Source organism: Musca domestica, unplaced genomic scaffold (assembly GCF_030504385.1).
Source record: "Musca domestica strain aabys unplaced genomic scaffold, Musca_domestica.polishedcontigs.V.1.1 16, whole genome shotgun sequence".
Lineage (NCBI taxonomy): Eukaryota > Metazoa > Arthropoda > Insecta > Diptera > Muscidae > Musca > Musca domestica.
This window is the reverse complement of record NW_026712219.1, coordinates 2,520,690-2,543,262: the sequence shown is the minus strand read 5'-3', so window position 1 is coordinate 2,543,262 and position 22,573 is coordinate 2,520,690. Positions and strand designations below refer to the sequence as shown.

Below are 22,573 nucleotides of genomic sequence, written 5' to 3'. Positions count from 1 at the left end.
GATCTAAGTTCAAAACCATTTAATATAACAACAGCCTAGTTCACATAGGGCTGTGTTGTGAGCCTGCATAGATTTTATATTTATTGCCTGTGTATTATTTAAACATAGTGAAATATATGTCTAACAGTTGGCTTGATCATTGTACTTGAATAACCCGCCTTAAATACTTTCCATTTCTATAATACATGCAAGTATTTTTGATTATTAATCTAAAAACTGTTGTTAAATTTTAAACTGTGTAAGTTGTAGTAATTTTTGTTGTGTTTTTTATCATATAAAACGCCCACTATTTTCGCACCTGATGCCTCTCTAATTGGGGGGTAATGACTTAATTAAACATAACATTTATGTTTTACGATAAAAACAACGACTACCAGCAGCAAGGCATTCTTTCACACTTGATCTAATCATTTGTATTAACTTGGCCAAATGAATGGCAGCAGAGTCAACGGAAACCTAAACAACAAGGGCCAATAAAGTTGTTCAACAATAAAACCCCGTAAAAGGTAGACGCTTTATAATATTATCGTAGCATTTATCACCCTCCATTTAATCGTTATTCGAGATTATAATTTTATATTTTCCCGCCGCCGAATGCGAAACTTTGAAATCCTAAACCGTTTTCACTCAACACAATTTCATACGATTCGTATCGGTCGTATGCATCGGACATTGGCATATTTCTGATCGGTGAAAATGCTAGAGAAAAAAATCTAAAAAATAATAATAAAAGAAAAAAACTTCAGTGCAAAAAAATTATAATAAACAGAGAAACAGAAAAATGACGATCGTCGAAGTTGATAAAGGTATAAAATAATTTACAAAGCTGAATAAATAATGTGGAAAATAATCTAGTCGTGGAAACGTGTATTTGCATAAAATGAAAATAAACGGAAAATGTGTGTGTGGATATTTATAATTATTCGTATATTATATCAGTGGTATGTTAAAGAGTACAAATTTGGGAAGCCAAAATGGGAATGTTTTTTTTTCACAAAGTTTCCAAAGTTTCCTTATCCATCTACGATGCTACCCTTCGTGATTCTAATCAAACAAGCGCAAAAACTCTCAATTCCATGGAAATAAAACGATTTTTGAAGATAGTAAAATCTAAACTCGAATTAAAGAATTTTATCAACAACGATGGGTAACGCTTATTACTTCTCCATGACCTTCAAAAAAGTATTCAGACCTTATTTTTCATGAAATTTGCACTCCCGTTGCTACTGATCCAGATTGAAAATTATTGTCAAAGAAATTCGCTTACGTCATTGTTGTGGTGGCATCTAACTATGTACAACCAGTAAGGAAAGTCTTAAAGTCGGGCGGGGCCGACTTTATGATACCCTACACCACTTTGCTAATTTAGTAGAGCTCTGCATAACAATTAAAAGTTTTTGTGGTAGAATTCAATCATACACGCTATGATTATAATTATAATTTAAAGTTCAAAGGACTAAATATGCCGAAGCATTTGTATCTTTTAAATTCGGATTTGTATTGCCCATTTGGTGCACAATTAATTTGAAATCGGATAAAAATATATATGGTAGCTATATCCAAATCGGAACCGATCTCGATAAAATTTGGTAAAGATATATTTCCCTGAATATCGTTGTTACGGAGTGCATATTACGGCTGTGGGTAACAAATACTCCAAATCGGATGAACAATATATATGGGAGCTATAGCTATATCTGAACCGATCTTCACCAAATTTGGCACACTACCTTCTAGACTCAATTCGGCCGTATGTGCCAAATTCCATCCCATTTGGGCAAATATAAGACGTTTGGTGCACAATCAAAGGTAAATAGGACGAAGTTATATATGGGAGCTTGGATATAGCTCCCATATATAACTCTGAACCGATCTCGTTAAAATTTGGCAAATATATTTCTGAGCTGCATTTGATATATTTCCCTGAATATCGTTTTTACGGAATGCATATTACGGCTGTGGGTAACAAATGCAACAAATCGGATGAACAATATATATGGGAGCTATAGCTATATCTGAACCGATCTTCACCAAATTTAGCGTACTAGCTTCTAGACTCATTTCGGTCGTAAGTGCCAAATTTCAACCCATTTGCACAAATATTAGACGTTTGGTGCACAATCAAAGGTAAATCGGACAAAATTATGGGAGCTATATCCAAATCTGAACCGATCTCGATAAAATTTAGCAAATGTATTTCTGAGCTGTTTGATATATTTTCCCAAATATTGTTGTTACAGAGTGCATATTACGGCTGCGGAGGACAAAAATAACAAGTAAGCAAAGGCTACAGTCGAGCGGGGCCGACCGTTGAATACCCTACAACACTATAATAAACCATACAGTTTATATAGGCGAAATACTCGACAGAATTCCACAAGATATTGTGAGAAATAATAAAAGAAAACCATCAGGTTTCGTTCTCTATTTTTCGAATAATAGCAACTTAAATTAATTTGCTCATTTCCAATTTATTGGTAGATGTTGCACGTAAATCTGGAACCAATATTTCCCAAAGACCTATAACCTCTCAGAAGTGGCAAAAGATTAACATTTATTATTGGTTTTTGACTGAAACGCATCTATATGAGATACAGACATTTGACTACATTCTTCAACGGAAGTGTGTCTTTCCTGTATTTGTGAATTCTCCAAAAAGTCACTGGAATGGACATTTTCGTATTTTGTCTATAAAAGTTGCAAACTCCTTCACACATTGAATATTTTTGGATGGCCATCCGAAACTGCTTGGCTTTTGCAGTGTGCGGTAATCCCCATTTAAATGTGCCTGAGGATTGGGCGACAATTTTGCAGTTGCTCTAAATATATGGCGATCATCTCCAAAAAGAGTAGGCTTCTATTCTGACCCTCATCTTATCCCCATGCAAAATTTCGTAAGGATCGGACCATAAATAAGATCTGTATATGATATCCTCATATCCTAACTACTTAGTTTTGTTAGCTGTAGAAATATTACCAAATGTTTAATTCAAAATGAAAATATGCCAAAAATGTGACAAAATTGAAAAAATATGAGAAAATTTTAAAAAATCAATATTTTCCTCTTTAGAGAGATATTTTTATGCAATTTTTTTAGACGTTTTATCTTTCCTGCTAGGAGGCCATTCTGAATTAATGAGAACTGTCGAAATCAGTTCAGCCGTTCTCGACATATAAGAGATATTTCAAGCATATATTCTTTGATAGACATATATATCGCACATATTTTGCTATATATCCGATTTGTTGGATAATAACAAACATGAAAAATTTTGTTTTTTTTCAACACAAAAGATATGGTCTATTTTTCCCGCTAAATATTATCCGATGACCACCCAAATTAGTAGGCTTCTTCCCCGCCCTAAACTCTATCTACACGCGAAATTTCGCGTCGATTGGTCTATAATTGCGACCTGTATAGCTACTGCAAAATCCGAAATTTTTCCAGTATTTGGTCCATTTCAACCCCTAAACATTTGGCGATCATCTCCAAAAGAAATAGGGTTCTATTCTGGTCCAAGCCCCACCTACATTCTAAATTTCGTGAAGATCGGGCCATAATTGCGACCTGTAGAGTGATTACAAATTAACATGGACAGACGGACAGACGGACGGACGGACATACATAGCTAGATCGACTCAGCTCGGCGAGCTAGGAAGATCCATATATACTTTCCTATGTGGGAAACCAATATTTCGAGGTGTTACATAATTTTTGGCCCAATCAAACTTATAATACCCCCAACACATAGTGTTGTAGGGTATAACAAATCGGATGAACAATATATATGGGAGCTATATCTGAGCCGATTTCGATCAAATTTGGCATAATTATTTTCAGGTTCAATGTGATCATACCTGCAAAATTCCATACTATTCGCACTGATATTACACGTTTGGTGCACAATAAAAGGCAAATCGGACGAAGATATATATGGAAGCTATATCTAAATTTTGACCCATCATCTCTAAATTCAATAAGGTTCGTCCTTGCAAAATTTCATCTGAATAGGGCAATAAATGCGAACTGTACTTTGTTTACAAAAATGCATGGACGGATAGACGGACGGACGGACATACATAAATCGACTCAGAATGTGATTCTATGCAGATCATCAAAAGGAACTATGGATCCATCTCGTTTCCTTTTTCTAAATATTTAATGCTTTGTATTGGTCAAAAGAAAATTTGGAATGAGAGTCACTAATGAAGTGCGGATAGATGTACCAAGGGATTTTGAAAATTCGAACTCTTTGTTTACGAAATGTTCTAAAATAATACCAAACTTCTAAAATGGTACTATTTAGTATTATGTGAACTGATATAGCTAAAAGCTTGAAATTTGGTATGAGGATCAAGGTTGGAAAGTAAGTTTGAAATCAACTGTGTAAACAGTATTAAATGGTATTTAATTTGGAGGAGAGATAGAGAGAGAGATTTTGTATTGGGTGGTGGAGTTGTGATAGAGAGGTGAAAACTGCAACAAAGTCAAACGCCATAATTCACAGTTCACCACTTTCGGCCAAGCGAAGCTAAGAAACTCTTTAGCTCTTTTGAGTCAATTTTCTTTTAATTGCGGAGTAAGTTCTTGCACTTTTTGGAATTTCAATGGCTTCACCCCGAGCTAATTTTCAAAATTTGCTGAATGGAATATTGCGATATGTTAAGCTCATGAGCAATTTTTCGAGCACTGCGACGCAGGTTTCGATCAAGTCGCTTCTTTACTTTTCGAACAATTTCTGCTGATGTTGCTTTTTTCTTTCGCCCACTTCTTTGACGTCGGGCTACGCTACCAGTATCACGGTAACGAGAGATTGTAAGAGACACAAAAGATTCATTCACATTTAAATGCTGGAGTGCTACAACGATAGCCACTTGTGGTTTTGGTGGCAAATTAAAAAGAAATCACACTATCACGCTTGAATTCCATCACGAATAATTTTTTTCTAGAAAATTCTCACGAAAGCACTTGTAAACAATATAATGAGCTGTCACCGAAATAATTTTGACAACTGTCGGACGAATGGCATAGAAATGACAGCAGTCTGAAGTTGGTTGCAGTTTTTTCATCTCAGCCTGCAGATAGATTGATAGAAGATTTACAGATTTTTTCTGAGAAGATCAGCGATCTTCTGTATTAATTCTATATTGATAAAATATTCAGATTTTCTCTAAGAAGATCTACTAATTGCTTTTTCCCTATAAATATAAGTTTTGGTCTATTTTCTTTGTGTGGAATATTTTCAATATTTAGCAGCCAGAAAGCATTTGGATTCATAACAGTTTCAAATATATACCATCGCCCCATATCTACCACACGCAAGTTATCAGTTCTTTTCGTAAATAATTCTTTAATTGATTCAATGAATTATAATCCGATAACAACAGGTAAAACACCTGAAAAATGTTCGCAGGTTTCATACAAGTGACCAATTAAGACGTCAGAGATTAGCGGAACGTACACATACCATTATAAATGTGAAAAAGATAAAATACCTTTTGACTAAAACTTTAATCGGTTTTCAGCTGTTCCGCCGAAAAATTCGCGTGTATCACAGATAAATATTATAACTAAATGCTATGAGGGTATGTAAAGCAAGGTAAACGCACTATTCAAGTCGTGTCGCACACATTTGTTTACTAACGTTTATTGTTTTTATCGATAACGTCGATTGCCAATTAAACGTCTGTTGGTTTCGAGATAACACAACTGGTAAATAAACATAAAAAAATGAAAATAAAAATAAAAACGGTTCGTTATTTATGGTATGTTTGATTTGATGAAAGTGATTGCGATGGTTATTTATGGGTTTAAAGACCAATATAAAGCAGGGTTCTTTCGCATGACAGAATGTAAACATATCTTAAACAACCTTGCGATTGCCAAAATCCATCCCATTTGGTCTAATCTTATACATTTGGTTAACAATATACTTGAAATCGTACGAAGCTATATACCAATCGGAATCGATCTCGATAAAATTTGGCAGAGATATGCTGTATCTGATATCTGACACCAAATATTGGGCCAAAAAAAAAATTATTTTGTGGAAAATTGCATCTCAATCAGACAATAAATGCAACCTGTACTTTGTTTGCAAACAAATATGGACAGACGTACGATCATAGATAAATCGACTGTGAATATGAAGATGTATGTTACAAACATATGCACAAAGACGTAATACTCTGTACCACAGTGTGGGGTCGAGTATTAATACAGCGATTTAAAACTAGTACCATTCAGTACTTTTCGAACAAAATCAACACCAGAAGACTCAATATCAAATTTTGGGATTCCAGCCGTCTACCTTCATGCAATACCCGATTTAGTACCACTTAATACTTTTCGAACACTTATAGTATACATTTTCAAAACCACCTCCATATCTTAACCATAGACAAGATTATACAAATATAGGTCACATTTCCAAAACCACCTCCATATCTCAATTCCCAATAACAACAGATAACTCAATATCCGATTTAAGAATTCCAACCTTATCCCTTCACCCAATACCAAATTTAGTACCATTAACAACTATTCGTACGAATATAGGACGCATTTCCAAACCAACGCCAAATCTAAAACACCGATACCATCAGTAATCTTTACATCAAATTTTAGAATTTTATCTCTATCCCTTTACCCAATGCCAAGCATAGTACCCTTCAGTACTTTTCGTACAATTACAGTACACATTTCCAAGCCACCGCCAAATCTTAAACGCAGATTCCTTCGAAAATCATATATTATCTAATTTCAGAATTGTATGTCCAAAACCAATTATGTATGTATCTAATACCAAATATAGTACCATTCAATACTTGTTGTACAATCATGGTATACATTTACGAAATCAACTCCATATGCCGAAGCTACACACCGATACTAATGCCAAATTTCAGATTTTAAGCTTTATCTGTTTACCCAATATCAAATTGTACCAAATATAGTACCATCTATTACTTTTCGTCTACTATTTCACAAAATTCCAAATAGTACATAAATCCCTGCCATGAGACGGCGCAGAAGGCGATACCAATGCCAAATTTTAGAATTCCAACTCAATCCCATACCAAAGTACCAAATTTAGTAAAATTTAGTACGAAATTTCAAAACCAACTCCAAATCTCAACCCTACACACTAACAGTGATCGTAATATTTAATTTAAGATTTCATGCAGTATCCGTTCACACAACACCAGATTTAATACCATTTAGTACTTTTCGTATACTTGCTGAACGATTTTCCAACCCCAATTCTTTATCTAACCCTGCCAATTATCAGTGACCCCAATATCATCATTTAGATTTGTTCGAATTGGTCACCTTTGGCACGAATTATGGCCTTTAAACCGGCAATGAATCCGTCACAGGCAGCCCGAATGTTGCTCTGTGGTATATTCGCCCATTCTCGGCGAAGCGCTTGCTTGAGGTGACACTTTGGTATTTTTTAATGCCCATTCTTAGGTTGCGCGTGCTGAGTGCGTTGGTCCTGAGTCCTGTTGGAATATTAAAGGTCTGCGGCCAATGAATGTTTTCTCATCGGAAATAACCAAATTCGGCAGTTCATCACAAGTCTTTAGCTCTTTCGAGTCTATTTTTTTTGTCGCGGTGTAAGTTCTTGCACTTTTTGGAATTTGGAATTTCAATGGCTTTACCCCGAGCTCATTTTTCAGTATTTGCAGTATGAAATATTGAGATGTGTTCAGCTCATGGGTCATTTTTTGGCCACTACGACGCGGGTTTCGATCAAGTCGCTCCTTTACTTTTCGAACTATTTTTGCTGATGTTGCTGTTTTCTTCTAGTATTACGAAAACGAGACACAAAAGATTTATTCACATTTAAATGCTGGAGTGCTCTAATGCTCTAATAGCCACTTGCGATTTTCCAGCCAAATATAAAGAAATCACACTATCACGCTTGAATTCCATCACGAATAACTTTTTTTCTGAAAAAAAAAAAAAAAAAAAAACAATATGAAGAGCTGTCACTGGAATAATTTTAACAGCTGTCGGACGAGTGGCTTAAAAATGACATAAATCTTCCGATTAGGGATTTGAATTTAAGTGGCTAATATCAGCCCAAATGTACTGAATTTTGGCACTTCCGACGGAATTCAGCCCAGAAGCAGATACTTCAAATTTTAGTGAAAATCGGTTCAGATATAGCTATAGCTTCCATACATATGTTTCATCCGATTTGATGTTAAAGTCGCTCACATGCGTAATATGCACTCCACAAAAATTATATTTTATACCGGACATCAGATACAGCTCGAAAATACTTCTGCCGAATTTTATAGAGATTTGTTCAGATTTTTGCTTTTGCTATGACTTCATCCAATATTACGTTTATTGTCCACCTATATATGTAATCTCAGCCCAAATTGGATAGATTTTTTCATATTCAAACGAATTTTTCCATTTGATTAAACTCGGTCCAGCATATCTATTGCTCCAATAAATGTTTTTTAATTTAATTCTTATTGAAGTCATATCATGCATTATACAGCAATGTTATTTGGTTGAAAATCGATTCAGAATTAGATTTAGTTTCCAAACTGTGACTACTCTAAAGCCATGATACGCATTGAAATAAGGTTCATAGTTGGTACGATCAACTTCACATAAATTCCCAATATAAACCCTACTAAATACTCATAGTGGTGTAGGGGTAGCATATAGTTATCCCCGCCCGACTTATGAACTTTCCTTACTGGTTTTCTTTCTATTTATGGCCTTTGGAAGGTATTGTCAAAACACTCAAGACTCACTCAGATCAGACAAAATTCCTGCTAAGCGCTTTGTATAAATAGGCTATCTGGGGCACAGTATATGTGCTGTTATTAATCACATTAATATCTGTTTCAATTTCAGGACCCACATTGGGCATGCGTCACGTGCAGGCACTTTTGATATTCTTGAATATTGTGGTGGTCTACATCAGTCGTTTAAATATCGGCGTGGCTGTGGTGGCTATGACAAATGCAGAAACAACAAATCCCAATTTTGCGGTAAGTAAATTTATAATTTAGATAATAATTGAAAATATAAAATGTTTTCTTTTTTTCGTAGGAATTCGATTGGAATGAAAAAGAAATCTCCTATATTCTATCCAGTTTCTATTGGGGTTACGTTTTCACCCAGTTCCCAGGAGGAGCATTGTGTAAACTTTTTGGTGCCAAATTAACCATGGGTCTATCGACGTTTTTCTCTGCTGTTCTGAGTGCAGCAACACCGGCTGCAGTCACGTGGGGTGGATGGCAAGCGTTCTGTGCCATTCGTGTGATACAGGGTCTCTTTCAGGGTATGTTGTTTCCCTGCATACACGAACATTTGGCCAAGTGGTCCCCGCTACAGGAACGGAATCGTTTGGGTGCCTTAAGTCACACTGGCATTGAATGTGGTACTGTTTTGGCAATGGCTATTACCGGTCTAATTGCCGAAGGGCCACTGGGTTGGCCGGGTATTTCATATGTTTCAGCTGGTCTGTGCTTTGCATGGTGCATATTTTGGTTTATATTCTCCGATAATAATGCCACCGAATCTCGTTTCATAAAAGAGGCGGAAAAGAATTACATTGAATCATCAATGGAACATGCCGAAGATTTTCACAAGAAAAAGATTCCCATACCATGGAAGGCTATATTCCTGTCGATACCCTTCAATGCCCTTTTGGTGGCCCGTTGTGCCGAGGGTTGGGGTCTGGCAACGTTGCAAGCTCAAATTCCCTCCTATTTGCATGGTGTATTGGGCATGGAAATAAAATCAAATGCCTTATACTCGGCCTTGCCCTTCCTGGCCATGTGGGCAATGTCGTATGTCTATGTTTTGACGGCAGATATTTTGCAGCGCAAAAAGATTCTAACATTGTCGGCCATTAGAAAAATCATAAATAGCTGTGCATTTTGGATACCGGCAGTTGGTCTAATTGCAATTGGTTTCTTGGATGAGGGCAAGAAAACGTTGGCCATAGTTCTGATGACCATAAGCGTGGGAGTGAATAGTGGAGCCACAATCGGCAGTTCTTTGAATACCATTGATTTGTCGCCAAATCATGCTGGTATTTTGATGGGCATTGTCAATACCATTGCCAATTTTATGCCTTTGATATCACCGCTGGTGGTCGGAGTGATTGTCACAGATTCGGTAAGTGGAATTTATGGATATTTCTTGAATTCGAAGTACTATTAATTTCATTTTATTCCCTTATTTTAGAGCAATCGCACCGAATGGCAGGTTGTTTTTGCCATTTCATCAATAATCTTCTTTGTAGGAAATTTGATATACATTATATGGGGCACAGCCGTTGCCCAACCCTGGGATGCTGAAGATTTCCTTTTGCCCAAAGATGCGGAGACATCGTCTAATTATGAAACCACCAAAACTCCAGCCATAGAAAATAGTAAAGGATCATCGAAATAAATTAATCGACAACAATAACCATTAGTTTATAAGTAGTTGTAATTTTGTACAGAACTTATTTTAAATTGTAAAGATAAAGTTAAATTTATATATTTATATATTTCATCGAGGTAAAAAATGCAGAAATATTCGAAAGTAAACTTCTAAAAGCACATATTCATTGAGTCCAGATTACAGAGTCCAGATAAGTTTATGGATCGATATTTTTTGTACGATGTGTATTTAAGAAGTATCGATCTTTCCTTGTATAAACTGAAATGGCTAGGCATTCTGAATATTAGGTTAATTTTTGACATATGTTTTCCTTGGACGCATTTTGATAAACCTTTAGTCGACTTCCCTCCATCTTCAATATTTGTACGTTTGATTGTAGTTTATAGACTAAACAAGTAAAAAAGCAGTAAGTTCGGCCGGGCCGAACTTTGAATACCCTCCATCATTTGGAACGAATTAAAAAAACTTTCAAAAAATTAAATCCATTAAACATTCTGTTAACATCTTTGAAATATCGAATATCGGAAGATGCCGATATATGGGGAGATATACGATATTGTGGACCTATATAGACAATTACTTTTCAGGGGTTAAAGTGCTCACAAAAAACTCCTTGTGTGGATTTTTCAGACAATACCTTTGGGAAATATGTCTAAAATCATCAAAATACCGAATATCGGGGGTTATATGGGGAATATACGATATCATTAACCTATATAGAGAATTCTCTGTATTTTCAAGTGCTCCACAAAGAACCTCTTGTGTACAATATCAGACAATTCCGTTGAAAAATGTAACCAAAATCATCAAAATACCGAATATCGGGGTAACCGTTATATGGAGGGCTAACGATATGGTAGATAATAGATAATTCTTTTCCAAGGGATAAAGTACCCAAAAGGAACTCCTTGTGTGGATTATCCGACAATTCCACTGAAAAATGTGGCTAACATCATGAAAATACCATATCGTGGACCGATATAGCCCATCTTCGAACTTGACCTGCCTGCAGACAAAAGAGGGATCTGCGCAAAATTTTAGTTTCCTATCTTAATTCGTTTAGACTGTAGCGTGATTACAACAGACGGACGGACAGGGCTAAATCGTCTTAGAATTATACGCTGATCATACGCTGAGAATATATATACTTTGTTGGGTCTAAAATGATTATTTCAATGAGATTCAAATGGAATGACGAACTTAATGGTGGAGGGTATAAAAACTTAAAAATTCCAAAAATACTACAGCATCACCTGAAAGTAACATAGGATATATAAATTTTAGAAATTCCGCTTGGAACTAGAGATATAGCATCAGAATCGGAGGTTCTTTAAACATGTAGATTTTGTATGCACATATCTATTGATCGATTACAGATACAGTCTTTAAATTTAGAATGCGTAACGGAATGTGGTACAAAAATAAATTTGCCGAATTTGAGATGAAAAAACTACAACCAATTTCAGACTCCTGTCATTTCTAAGCCACTCGTCCGACAGTTTTTAAAATTATTCCAGTGACAGCTCGTTATATTGTTAACAAGCGTACAAAAGCATTTTGGTGAGAATTTACCAGAAAAAAAGTTATTTCTGATGGAAATCAAGCATGATAGTGTGATTTCTTTATATTTGGCTGGAAAACCAAAAGTGGCTATCGTTAGAGCACTCCAGCATTTAAATGTGAATAAATCTTTTGTGTCTCGTACCATCGCTCGTTACCGTGATACTGGTAGCGTAGCCCGACGCCAAGGAAGTAGACGAAAGAAAACAGCATCATCAGCATAAACGGTATGTTAAGTAGAGAAACCCGCATCTCAGTGGCCGGAAAATGGCTCGTGAGCTGAACATATCGCAATATTTCATTCGGCAAATATTGAAATGCCAAAAAGTACAAGAACTTACATCGCAACGCAAAGAAAATAGACTCAAAAAAGCTAAAGAGTTGCTTCGCTTGGCCGAAAGTGGTGAACTGCCGAATTTGGTTTCCAACAACCAAACAAAGAAATTAATCGTGTTTACTTTCCAAAGAGGTGAGCTGAAAATGTTCACCTTCGCTTGGCCACCAGAACTGAAGCGCCGGCCATGGGATGGTGTGGGACGCCATAAAAGCCAATGGTCGCTCTCCGCTCACTCCGTTTGTGACTCCTCGAAATACTCATGTCAGACCCAACAAAGTATATATATATTCTCGATCAGGGTAAAATTCTAAGTCGATTTAGCGATGTCCGTCTGTCTGTCTGTTGTAATCACGCTATCTTTCGAATGAATTGAGATAGAAGGCTACAATTTTGCACACATGTTTATTTTTCCAGTAGGCAGGTTAGGTTCGTAAATGGGCCATGTAGGTTCACGTTTTCATATAGCCCCCATATAACGGTACCTCCCGATATTCGGTATTTTGATGATTTTAGCGACATTATTCACCGGAATTGTTTCAAATTGGGTATTTGAAGATCGAAATGGATACTACACCCTAAGACAGAAAGTTGTCATTGCAGGTCCACGTCTTCATATAGCCCCCATATAACGGTACCTCCCAATATTTGGTATTTTGACGATTTTAGGAACAATACCCACCGAAATAATTTCAGATGTGGTATTTAAAGTTCGTAATGGATACTACAGCATGTGTCAGAAAATTGTCTATGCAGGTCCAGGTTTTCGCACAGCTCCGATATAACGGTACCTCCCTATATACGATATTTTGATGATTTTATCTACATTATTCACCGTTTATTTCAAGTTTCGAATTTGAATATGGTAATGGCTTATGACAAACAATGCATTTGTCGGTCCACGTCGTATAGACCCCAATATAACGGCTTTATTTGGTATTTTTAAAATTTTAACAGAACTTTTTAAGGATTTTATTTTTTTAAAATTTCTAAATTCATTCCAAATGGTGGAGAATATTCATAGTTCGGCCCGGCTGAACTTACTGCTTTTTAACTGGTTTTATCTCAGCCTGTATTTTTCACTACTCTATAGCGATGTTATTTGGTAGTAAATCGATTCAGATTTGGATATACATCCCATATATATTATTTTCCTTTGATTCCAAATTATAACTTCTCCAAAGCTTTAATATGCATTAAAAAAGGGTTCATAGCTTGTATGATCTACTTCAACGTTATTTTGTTACTGGTACCTCTACTAAATATGTACTGATGTGTAAAGTCGGTCCTGTCCGATTTTGCCCTTTCTTTACTGGTTTATCTGAGTCCAAAAGTACAGAAAAATGGATCGATGGAACGCCCTTGAAGGCACATACACATTATAATATATCATTACATTATTCAATTTTATGATCAGATGTCAATCCTGTTTAATTAAAAATTATATTAAATATAATAAAAGTGAGAAGATGTGTGCCAAAAATTGGACTGGTTTATATTTATAAAAAAACAAGTAAGCAAAGGCTACAGTCGAGCGGGGCCGACCGTTGAATACCCTACAACACTATAATAAACGATACAGTTTATATAGGCGAGATACTCGAAAGAATTCCACAATATATTCTGACAAATAATAAAAGAAAACCATCAGTTTTCGTTCTTTAATGTTCAAATAATAGCAACTTAAACTAATTTGCTCATTTCCAATTTATTGGTAGATGTTGCACTTAAATGGTCTTCCTAGATCTGGAACCAATATTTCCCAAAGACCTATAATCTCTCAGAAGTGGCAAAAGATTAACATTTATTATTCGTTTTTGACTGAAACGCATCTATATGAGATACAGACATTTGACTATATTCGTTAACGAAATTGTCAGAAGTGCGTCTTTCCTGTATTTGCGAATTCTCGAAAAAGTCTCTGGAATGGACATTTTCGTATTTTGTCTACAAAAGTTGGCAAACTATTTCGCACATTGAATATTTTTGGATGGCCATCCAAAACTGCTTGGCTTTTGCAATGTCCGGTAACCCCCATTCAAATGTGCGTGAGGATCGGGCGATAATTACGACCTGCCGACAATTTTGCAGTTTTTTGGTCCATTTCAACCCCTAAATATATGGCGATCATCTCCAAAAAGAGTAGGCTTCTATTCTGGCCCTCATCTTATCCCCATGCAAAATTTCGTAAGGATAGGGCCATAAATGCGATCTGTATATGATATTCTGATGTCATAACTACTTAGTTTTGTTAGCTGTAGAAATATTACCAAATGTTTAATTCAAAATGAAAATATGCCAAAAATATGACAAAATTGAAAAAATATGAGAAAATTTTACAAAATCAATATTTTCATCTTTAGAGAGATATTTTTATGCGATTTTTTTAGACGTTTTTTCTTTCCTGCCAAGAGGCCATTCTGAATTAATGAGAACTGTCGAAATCAGTTCAGTCGTTCTCGACATATAAGGGATCTTTCAAGCATATCTTCTTTGATAGACATATATATCGAACGTATTTTGCTATATATCCGATTTGTTGGATGTTAACATCAATGTAAAGGTCAGAAGTAACATTGTCATGGCTTTGTGATTTCGCCGGGATTTAAAATATTCGCGGTTTAATGAAAATTGTTGAATTTTTTCATCACAAAATACATGGTCTATTTTACCCGCTAAATATTATCCGATGACCACCCAAATTGGTAGGCTTCTTCCCCGTCCTAAACTCTAGCTACATGCGAAAATCCGCGTCGATTGGTCTATAATTGCGACCTGTATAGCTACTGCAAAATCAGGAATTTTTTCAGTTTTTGGTCCATTTCAACCCCTAAATATTATGCGATCATCTCAAAAAGAAATAGGGTTCTATTCTGGCCCAACCCCGACCTCCATTCCAAATTTCGTGAAGATCGGACCATAATTGCGACCTGTAGAGTGATTACAAATTAACATGGACAGACGGACGGACGGACATACATAGCTAGATCGACTCAGCTCGGCGAGCTAGGATGATCCATATATACTTTCCTATGTGGGAAACCAATATTTCGTGGTGTTACATAATTTTTGGCCCAATCAAACTTATAATACCCCCAACACATAGTGTTGTAGGGTATAAAAAAAAAACAATTAAAAAAACATTAAGTTCGGTTAGGCTGAACTTTTAATACCCTCCACCTATGGATAAAGAAAACATTTTTATATAAAAGTATCTAAATTCAAATGTGTTCCACTTTTAACTAAAAATACCAGCAAGACCGTTTGGATAATTCTGTTTAACTTAAAACAAGTAAAAACGAGTAAAGAAAGTCCTAGAGTCGGGCGGGGCCGACTTTATGGTACCCTACACCACTTTGCTAATTTAGTAGAGCTACACATAACAATTAAAAGTTTTTTATGGGAGAAATCAATCATACACTCTATGATTATAATTGCAGTTGAAAGTTCAAAAGACAAAATATGCCGAATTATTTGTGTTTTTTAAATTCGGACTTGTATTGCCCATTTGGTGCAAAATTAATTTGAAATTAGATAAAGATATATATGGGAGCTATGCATATCATAAGCTGACCCGTCTCGATAAAATTTGTCAAAGATATTTCTGAGCTGTATTTGATATATATCCCTTAATATCGTTGTTACGGAGTGCATATTACGTCTGTGGGTAATAAATATAACAAATCGGATGAACAATATATATATGGGAGCTATAGCTATATCTGAGCCGATCTTCACCAAATTTGACATACTAGATTCTAGACTCAATTCGGACGTATGTGCCAAATTCCATCCCAATTCGACAAATATTAGACGTTTGGTGCACAATAAAAGGTAAGTCGGACGAAGTTAGGTATGGGAGCAATATCTAAATCTAAATATCGATCTCGATAAAATTTAGCAAAGGTATTTCTGAGCTGAGTTTGATATATTTCCCCAACTATTGTTGTTACAGAGTGCATACTACGGCTGCGGAGGACAAAAATAACAAATCGGATGAACAATATATATACGGAAGCTATAGCTATATCTGAACCGATTTCGATTATTTTGAGGCCTAATTTGGTTGTATGTAAAAAATTCCATACTATTCGGGCTGATATTACACGTTTGGTGTACAATAAAAGGCAAATCGTAAGAAGATATATATGGGAGCTATATCTAATTTTTTACCGTTTATCTCTAATTTCAATAGCGTTTGTCCTTGGGCCAAACAAATGTTGTTTGGAAAATTCCATCTCAATCGGATAATAAATGCGACCTGCATTTTGTTCACAAGAATACATGGACAGACGGACTGACATGCATAAATCAACTCAAAATGTGATTCTATGGAGATCCTCAAAAGTAACTATGGGTCTATCTCGAAACATATACAAAATTTCGACAACCCATTAGGACCAACAATTATCAATTTTTAGAAAAATTATATTTTATAACGTGAACCTATACATACAATGTTTCGCCGGAGCTAGAACCCATTATGACCAACAAATTCCAATTTTTAGACAAATTCGTGAAAATATGTTGCAAAAACCATCAAAATACCGAATATCGGGAGGTACCGTTATATGGGGGCTATACCAAAACGTGGACCTATACATACAATACTTCGCCATACGAACTAGGACCCGTTATGACCTACAACTACCAATTTTCAGACAAATCCATGAAAAAATGTTGCAAAAATCATCAAAATACCGAATATAGGGAGGTACCGTTATATGGGGGCTATACCAAAACGTGGACCTATAATTACAATGACTCGCCACACGAACTGGGACCCATTATAATCTACAACTACCGATTTTCAGACAAATCCGTGAACAAATGTGGCAAAAATCATCAAAATACCGAATATCGGGAGGTACCGTTATATCGGGGCTATACCAGAACGTGGGCCGATATATCTCATTTTCAATACCAACCGTCCTAGAAACAATACAAATCGTTTTCTTAAATTTGGACGCTCTACGTCAAATAACGTATCGTGATTTCAACAGCCAGACAGACGGACAGACAGACAAACGGATAGACGGACAAAGAGACGGACATCTTTAAATCGACATAGAATTTTATGCCGATTATGAATATACAAAATTTATGGGTTCTACGACGAATATATGACAAAGTTAATATATCCTCCTTTTCAAGGTTGAGGGTATAATGACAAAAACCACTAGACTATAGCAATTATTCCTTTTTGGTCCTTATGATGAAAGGAATTTCTACTTCACCAAAAGACTAAGAGAGGCTCAATGACAACTATTGGCTACTAAATAAGTCATATTTCGAAAATGTTTTATTTTCTTGCATCCAAAGTAGCAATGCTTTAATGAAAATGACGTATTCGTTACACATAATCCTAGTTAGCGTTAAAATTTTGTTGTACAGTGTTACAAAATTGTTTACCAATCAAAATATGTATACTATATATCAAGTATTAACATTTTTACATTTATCCGACCAGATCACATCTAAATCAACGTAGTACTGATACAGACGTGTTTTAAAGTGGCGTTTCAGCATTTTTTAACCAACGATGACAATAAATAAAAAATCTATTGAAGCGACGCCAGTTAAAATTAAGAAAGGTACAAATAGCTCGTGAAATAACAATAATTTCTTATATAAATATTATATAAATGACAATATTAAATTTATAATGGTCAAAATGCCAATAAATGTATTAATCGAAAGTGGCAAAGTGTGATAAAATGTGATTAAAATAACAAAAAAAAAAATACATATTCATATCTGTTATTGGAATTGCAGTATAAGAATTCAAATTGTCGTTGTGCTCGTATAAAATATATCTTAAACGTCTAAAATGCAAAAAGTTTCAATAAAATTAATTCGATTCTCTGCAAGCAAAACTTATGATTTATATATTCGTATCTAACGGAGCCTTTATTCTATCCACTATAAGACAAGCCTAAAAATTTACAAGTTAAACAGTTTTATAAATAACGTAAATATTTGTAATTAACTGAAAATAATTATAATATAAAATTTTCATCAACTCCTACCGCAAACAAACCGGATTTAAGTGCGTCAGTGGTTAATTTGGCATTAATATATCAAAATTTATTTGATCTGGTAACTGACCCAGTGTTTAAGGTATATATTGTATTACAATGTGTAATGGAAGTTTTGTGAAAACAACGCACGTGTGGTCAGAGTAGAGTATTATAACTAGTTAGACTCTCTGCGTTAGGGACACATTTGCTATATGTCGAACGTTGTATATATTTGTATATCCTCCATTTAGCAACTGCTCATCGAAATATTTTTTTTTTTAAATCGAATCGAAGATAAAACAAGTGAAACAAGAAATAACTATAGTTGGGCGAGGCCGACCATGTGATACCCTACAACACTACAATATGTTAGAAGCCCCTTTATGTCCAAATCCTTTTGGAAGATTTCGCTTTTGAAATTATGTCACGGAGCACTGCCCAGATATTATTTTTCCCTGTCCTTAACTCTCTCCTTAGGCGTGTCGATTGGCTTCAATTTTGTGATTAGGATTTTTTTGGTTTTGGTTCATTTGAACCCTTAAATATTTTGCGATCCTCTCCAAAAGCAAGAGGCGTCTCAGTTTCTCGAAAATTTAGACTCATCTATATGATTTGCTTGTCTACGATATTTGGTTATATTCGTCAACGAAATCAGTTCGCCTTTTTGAGTATTTTGGATATCGCATATAAGTTATTTTCAGCGTTAAAGTGGAATGGAAATGTTGGTATTTATACCCTACAACACTATGTGTTGGGGGTATTATAAGTTTGATTGGGCCACAAAAATTATGTAACACCTCGAAATATTGGTTTCCCACATAGGAAAGTATATATGGATCTTTATATCTCGCCGAGCTGAGTCGATCTAGCTATGTATGTCCGTCCGTCCGTCTGTCCATGTTAATTTGTAATCACTCTACAGGTGGCAATTATTGCCCGATCTTCACGAAATTTAGAATGTAGGTGGGGTTAAGGTCTGAATAGAACCCTATTACTTTTGGAGATGATCGTATAATATTTAGGGGTTGAAATGGACTAAAAACGGAAAAATTTCCTGATTTTGCAAATGCTCGAGGAACCGCGAGGGAGGCGCGTGCTGGGTGTAATGGTGCCGAGTCCTGTTGGAATGTCCAAGGTCTGCGGCCAAAATCTTTGAGTGCCCAAGGCTTTAATATACCCTCCAGAATATTTTCGCCATATTTATTCTGATGCAACGGTCGATTAATACGAGCGGAGAGCGACCATCGGCTGTTTTGACAGCCCACACCATCACCATTCGGCCAAGCGAAGCAACACTTTAACTTTTTTTCTGGAAAATTCTCAGGCTTTTATACGCCTGCGAATAATGCAATGAGCTGTCATTGGTAAAATTTTAACAGTTGTCGGACGAGTGGCTTAGAAATGACAGCAGTCTGAATTTGGTTGCAGTTTTTCATCTCACCCTGTATATCTACTATGCTCCCCCACCGGAGCTAGAGCCCATTACGAAATACAAATACCCTTTTCAGACAAATTCATTTAGAAATGTGGCAAAAATCAACAAAACACCGAATATCGGGAGGTACCGTTATATGGCGGCTAATGAACTGATATATCTCATGTTCAATACCAACCATCATAGGCACAATACAAATTATTCGACAAATTTTGAAACTCTACGCCATGTTACACAAATTTAATATACCCTATACTACAGCATAAAACAGAAAAGGGGCCACGTAGGTCCACCTCTTCGTATAGACCCCATATAACGGAACCCCGATATTCGAAATTTTGATGATTTTTGCGACATTACTTACCAGAATTATTTTAAATTTGGTATTTGAAGTTCGTAATGGATACTGAAGCCTATGGCAGAAAATTGTCTGTGCAGGTCCACGTTTTATAACCCCCCTTGGTACCTCCCTGTATTCGGTATTTTGATGATTTTTGCTACATTATAAACAGATTTTTTTTAAGTTTCGCATTTGAATATTGTAATAATAGCTTGTGACAAAAGTTGCCTATGCAGGTCCATGTCGTCGTATATACCCTAATATACGGCTACATTCGGTATTTTTAAGATTTTAACAGAATTTTTAATGGATTTTATTTTAATTTTTTTTTTTTTTTTGAAAATTGTTGAATTCGTACCAAAAGGTGGACGGTAATCAAAGTTCGGCCTGGCCGAACTTACGGATTATTTACTTGTTTTAACTTAAAATTTTATTTTTAAAAAATAAGTAGATTTCTTATTTTTTCTTATACGACGACAATCGGAGGATGTTGTAATATGCATTCTTGAACGTTATTAACGCAGTTGAATGCGACTACCTGTATTCTTATACAATGGCTGTATCAGGAACATACATTAAGGATATATTCTTACTTCTTCCTAAATTGTACTTGATCCTTTTAAATCTTTTTTTAGGCTCCATCCTTGGCATGAGACATGTGCAGAGTTTCCTGCTTTTCTTTAATGTCACCTCGATATATTGCAGTCGCCTTAACATCGGTGTAGCTGTGGTGGCGATGACCAATTCAGCAACAGCAAATCCAGATTTTCCTGTAAGTAAAAAAAAAATCACCTAAATATTATTATAAAAATAATTAAGTACTTCTATTCTCATAGGAATTCGAATGGAGCGAGAAGGAAATCTCCTATATTATATCGAGTTTCTTTTGGGGCTATGTATGCACACAATTCCCCGGCGGCTATCTTTGTAAGAAATTCGGAGCAAAGTTGGTAATGAGTGTTGCCACTTGTATTTCAGCATTACTGAGTGCTGCCACACCATGGTCGGTGGGCTGGGGAAGTTGGCGTATTTTATGTTTCATTCGAATCGTGCAAGGTCTGGCTCAAGGTGTCATTTTTCCCTGTGTCTATGAACACTTAGCCAAGTGGGTGCCGTTGAAGGAACGTAATCGTTTGGGAGCATTTGCATTATCGGGTTCTGACTGTGGTACCATATTGGCAATGGCCGTGAGTGGAATTATTGCCAAAGGTCCATGGGGTTGGCCTGGTATATATTATGTATCGGCAGGTATATGTTTTGCATGGTGTGTTATTTGGTTGATATTTGGTGAAAATAATCCCAATGACTCGAAGTATATTGGGTCGCAAGAGAGGAGTTTTATTGCCGCCGAAATGGCTCACAGTGAGGGTTACCATAAAAAGAATATACCATTTCCATGGAAAGCTGTTTTAACATCAACACCGTTTTATGTTCTGATATTGGCAAGATCATGCCAAAATTGGGGTCTATCCACAATTCATGCCCAAATACCTTCATATCTCAGTGGTGTCCTGAATATGGACATAAAAGCGAATGGTTTGTATTCCTCGCTGCCCTTCATTGCCATGTGGGTGATGAGCTATGTATATCTTTCACTGGCGGATATATTGCAGAGTAAGACTAGTATAAGTTTAACATCATTGCGTAGACTTTTCAATAGCTTGGGAAGTTGGTTGCCGGCATTGGGTCTGGTGATTATTGGCTTTTTAGATGAACATCAAAAAATATGGGCCATTGTTCTGATGACCCTGATTGTGGCGCTGAACAGTGGTAACATTATTGGAAGTGCCCTAAATATGATTGATTTGGCGCCCAATCATGCTGGTATCATGATGTCCCTGGTGAATGCGGTATCCAATATTACACCGTTTATATCGCCGCTGATTGTGGGTGTAGTTGTCACAGATGTGGTAAGTTGTGGCTATTTTATAAGTGAAAATTCCATTGAGGACTTATTTGTGGTTTTACTTCCAGACAAATCGCACTTTGTGGCAAATTGTGTTTATCATCGCTGCTGCCATATTTTTCTTTGGCAATTTGCTATATATTCTCCTTGGAACAGCTGAAACCCAGCCATGGAATGCAGAAGACTATCTTCAAGAGAAATGTGGCAAACGAAGTCACATTCATGGATATGATAATAACATTGAAATATTAGAAATACAAGTGAATAGTTTTGATGCGAAAGATAGTAATTTTAAGTCTGTAAAAAAATAATATAAGTTTATTTTAATTATCAATATAATTTTATTACTTAAAATTTTAAGTTTTGGTTATTTTAAACGAATTTTGGGCAACTTGAAAAAAGTTAATATGTTTGCCACCGAATTTCTACAATTTATGAAAGGCTTTCTAATTCAATTAATGGAATTGTTTCTACACCATTGGAGGTTTTCTATTTACGGAGTACCTTAAATATATTTTCAAGATATTTTTACAGAACAATTTTTAATAGAAA

At 35.7% G+C, this 22,573-nt stretch overlaps 2 protein-coding genes across 2 annotated transcripts; both read left to right on the top strand.

Moving 5' to 3' along the window:
* Nucleotides 1-640: 640 nt before the first annotated feature.
* Nucleotides 641-10,572, top strand: LOC131801378 (putative inorganic phosphate cotransporter). Its single transcript, XM_059119979.1, has 4 exons — nucleotides 641-806; nucleotides 8,885-9,021; nucleotides 9,083-10,156; nucleotides 10,226-10,572. The coding sequence occupies exons 1-4, from the start codon at nucleotides 782-784 to the stop codon at nucleotides 10,430-10,432; spliced, it is 1,443 nt and encodes a 480-aa protein (XP_058975962.1). The 5' UTR covers nucleotides 641-781; the 3' UTR covers nucleotides 10,433-10,572.
* Nucleotides 10,573-17,767: 7,195 nt separating this feature from the next.
* On the top strand, nucleotides 17,768-22,369 carry LOC105262542 (putative inorganic phosphate cotransporter). The gene is made up of 4 exons (XM_011297870.3): nucleotides 17,768-17,914; nucleotides 20,751-20,887; nucleotides 20,952-22,025; nucleotides 22,090-22,369. The coding sequence occupies exons 1-4, from the start codon at nucleotides 17,863-17,865 to the stop codon at nucleotides 22,330-22,332; spliced, it is 1,506 nt and encodes a 501-aa protein (XP_011296172.2). The 5' UTR covers nucleotides 17,768-17,862; the 3' UTR covers nucleotides 22,333-22,369.
* Nucleotides 22,370-22,573: the final 204 nt, after the last annotated feature.